Below are 3,941 nucleotides of genomic sequence, written 5' to 3' on the forward strand. Positions count from 1 at the left end.
GCCAGAGAGCCCATGTGCCCTATGGCAAAAATCTCTCTCTTAAAAAAAAAAAAACACTTCTTTTCTTACCACTTGAGTGTTCAGTGACAAGCTGGGGGATGAGATCTCCTGTGGGGACTGCTGAGAGCCTATCGGTGTAACCGGATTTTACGAAAGTGTCACGCGAGTCTCTGCGAGCAGAACGGGCCGAAGGGCAAACAGCTCGGGGCGGTGGCGCTTCTTGGACACAGTAGCCACAGGCGCTCCCGGGGCCGGAGTTCCAGGACAGCCTCACCAGAGAACGCGGCGCCCCGCGTCACCTCACAGAAACAGCAGCAGGCAACCCCACAGCGGACCGGGGTGTCTGTCACAGAGCGCAGAGGTGAGCCATCTGAGTCAGAGCTTTTTGAAATGAAAATACTCAAAGGGCACCAGGAGATTTGGCAACCTTGATACGGAACTCGAGAATCTGATGGGAGACGGAAGCACCCTTACCCACTTCCGACCACAGCTCTCCCGTCCTCACTACGTCAAAGAATCGCCCAGCACGAAACAGCAGCTTTCTTTACACCCTTTCCCTCCTTCAGCGTGCTCTTATCATACGCCTGCTCTCAGCCAGACCAGACAGTGCTAGGCCTGCAGGGGATGCAAAATTCCTCCCATCAAGGAGCACAGAGCCTTGTCAAAGAGAAAAACAGAGCAAATAGAGGCCGTCAGCGAGTGCATGAGCAGGACTCCCAGACGCGCCCACAGACCGCTCTGAGCTGGGCAGAGACGTGCTCACAGGGTGGGAGCAGGGAGGGGTCTAGGCATGGCCTCCACATCCAGAGGAGGAAGGAAAAGCAGCTCAGACATGGGGACGTGAGCGTCAAGGACGGAGAGAAAAGTGCTCCTGTGCATGGAGGCGTGAGTTTTCAGTCTGGCCAGAGCCTAAACTGGTGAAGAGCATGCATCCTTTCTAAAGCAGTCAGTGACCTTCAGAGCACAGTTTTAAATATGTCACTAAACCACTGTTTATTTAGCAATGTGTCAGGAGCACTGCACAGGGACTGGTGAGGCACTTAGCGAAGGGAGAGAAAGCGAGACTCTCAGCAGAGACCCTCCTCGGGGAGCACCCACCCCACCCTCCACAAGAAGTCCCCGTGGTCATCTCACACGCCACTCTATGCAAAGCTCTGCTGTAACCTGTATCGCCAGGACCCTCAAAGTGTACATCAGAATTTAAATTTTTTAAATTAAAACACATACAAAAACCCAAGTGAAAAGACAAAGCCTGAACCAGTGAGAATGGGAAAGAGGGCTCAATAAGGAGAATTAAAAACAGAAACAGCAGGGTTTGCAGACGGGCTGTGACGGGCAGAGGAAAGGAAAGAGGACCAACGATGGCCCAGGGTGTGGACACGCAAGGCCACGAGCACAGGGCAGCAGGGCCTCCCCCAGGATGGGCCATCGCAGAGAGAGCACGTGTCCTGGCGTCGGATGGCCTGGACCGTCATTCGCACTGCCGGTGTCCGGGTCTCATCCCCAAACCTAGTTAAAGCGAAGTCTGGGGGTGGGGTCCGGGCTCTGCAAACGTGCCTCTGTAACAGGCTGCCCAGTGACGCCGACGCACACTGAAGTCTGCGACTCACCACTCCCATTGGCTCCTATTTGGACATAACGGAGCTGGGTTTAAAGGAATCAAATACCAATATCAAAAATGAAAACGAGGGAACCAGCAGTTAGAGTAACGGCTATGTCGCTGGACTCCCACGTAGTCGACTGCAGTTCACGTCCCGGACCCGGTGGCTTAAAACTCACACTAGGCGCGTGTGCGTGCGTGCCCAAGATCCCAAGAGGAGAATGGAGGAGAAGGGATTGCGGCGTGACCATCCCCCCTGGGGGGTGATTTCTCGCTTTCTGTCTCTATGTCTCTCTCCGTCTGTCTGGTGAGCGCACGCGCCCTATAGCAAAAACGTCTCCAAAAAATGAAAACGAGTTATGTCTCAAAAGCCTGTTCTAATAACTGATTACATTCTATTAATTGATTCTAGATTTCATGAAGCCTTGAGAGCACACCTGCCATTTCCACACTGTCCCGTACCAACTCGCACCAGTAACGCTCATTTGTCATAACTTACTGAACTCGCAAGCACACACGTATGAGACGCCACTCCATGTTAGGAACACTCCCCACGATTCTCTCTGCTTTCTGCATTACAGACCCACGGGATGGACAAGGCGAGCGTCTTCCCATCCTGCACAGAGGCGGGCATCGCAAACGTGTGCTAGCACGCAGCACTGCTGAATCGCGCACACCAGGGGCGCGTGGTCGGCTCCCATGTTAGCTGCGGCGCACCGCAGATTGCAGATTTCGCAGCGAGCGAAGAGCGTTCAGACCCCCATGACCCTGCAGCAGCGTCACACAGCGGGGCCGAGGGGCGCACCAAGCTGAAGGCTGTAAAGTCAGTCTCTTAGCTACTGTTTCAGTTTGGGCAGACTTGAGTAAATCATACAGGTATTTTTCTCCACCTCTCAACATAAATACAGTATTTTATTTATGACCAGTGGCAGCTTCATAATTCACTCATCTTCTTGGGACCTGAGTGCAGGGCCGGGTCGTGCTGCGCGACGCCATCACTCAGCTCCTGCGTGCTCGGGCACCCGCTGGTTCTGCTGGGCCCAGGGCTCTCTACCCCCTCCGGTGGCTGCCCCTCCCTGCCTCCTGGAGCGTTTCCCAGACACACAGCAGGCCCTAAGCCAGCTGCTACAGTTTTTCAGGGAAGCAACGCCTGTCCATCCCTAAGCCTTCCCCTTTGCAGAAAAGGGTTAATCAGCGACAGCACAGCAGACGGTCAGGGTCCCGGGAACGTGGCCCCACGCTCACTTGTAACTCTCCACTTGCCGGCAGGAGGAGACAGTGATGAAGGCGTCTGTGCGGGGGCTGTAGGCCAGAGGGCCGGGCAGCAGCGCGCCGGGAAGGAACCTCCCGAACGCGTAGCTCTCCTGCTCGAACACCATCAGCATCCCGTCCACGGACTGGATACAGATCAGGTCGCGGCCTACAGGAGAAGCAGAGGACGTTAAATGACCCATTCATTTTTATAAATAGAATGTTTTAAGTTATCACTGTCCACCACAAATATGCCATCATTTTTACAGATGAAATGAGTAGCTTAAATTTCAAATTCCAGGGGCGAGCAGGTGGGGTAGTGGTTAAGGTGCTGGGCTTGCACATGGCCAACCGCGGTTTGAGTCCCAAACTTCACGGCTCGCTCGCTCTCTCTCTCACGCTCACTCTCCCTCACCTCTCTCTGGTGAATGCACATGCCCTATAGCAATGCTTTTTCAAATAATAATAAATCATTTTTCTTAATTTTCAAATTACAAGCCAATGAAGCTAGCCAGTTCCTGATGTCAATATATGCACATTTCCCAGATTTCAGTTACGCAGAGATTTCAGTTATGCGGCCGCGCAGTTTCACCACGCAGACCACACGTGCAGTGTTACATGTACTCATGTTTATCTGCCGTGTGCTAAACTCTTGTAGCTGCTCAAGACAATCCCTGAGAACAATCATGACTCTTTGTAAGATACTTCTTTTTCCAAATTCAGAAATAACAAAAACTGATCCTCAAGTGACAGCTACGTCTTCATGGTATCTTGGTCTCATATTTTCCAGTGACTTAAACATCAGACACAAGGGCAAATTCACAGACATAGCTTAGGACCCAGCTTTGAACAACTTGGTGTTAAGTGGCATTGGGAGTGAAAACCACTAACCCCTGGCCATTCCACACTAGAGACAGACTTGGGATCGTCCCCTCCTCGCAGTCTACCGACACCATATCCACCGCGCTGAGACTACGATAAGGAAGACAGTGTCTGGCACCACCGTGTCATGTCGCAACCTGCGGAAGGTCCCACGCGGTCACTTTTTTTTTTTTTTTTTTTTTTAAGGATTTTTTCTTTCGGGGGCACG

At 52.5% G+C, this 3,941-nt stretch overlaps 1 protein-coding gene across 6 annotated transcripts in view; it reads right to left on the reverse strand.

Annotated features, from left to right (window-relative positions):
* BBS9 (Bardet-Biedl syndrome 9) overlaps positions 1–3,941 on the reverse strand; it is a 296,326-nt gene that overhangs the window by 202,703 nt on the left and 89,682 nt on the right. For all 6 annotated transcript variants that reach the window (XM_027766864.1, XM_027766861.1, XM_027766860.1 and 3 more), the window contains one exon: positions 2,846–3,020. In XM_027766864.1, the coding sequence (XP_027622665.1) occupies positions 2,846–3,020 (175 nt within the window). The remainder of the gene's footprint in view (positions 1–2,845; positions 3,021–3,941) is intronic.

The sequence above is a fragment of the Tupaia chinensis genome, unplaced genomic scaffold (genome assembly GCF_000334495.1).
Source record: "Tupaia chinensis unplaced genomic scaffold, TupChi_1.0 Scaffold143756_1, whole genome shotgun sequence".
NCBI lineage: Eukaryota > Metazoa > Chordata > Mammalia > Scandentia > Tupaiidae > Tupaia > Tupaia belangeri.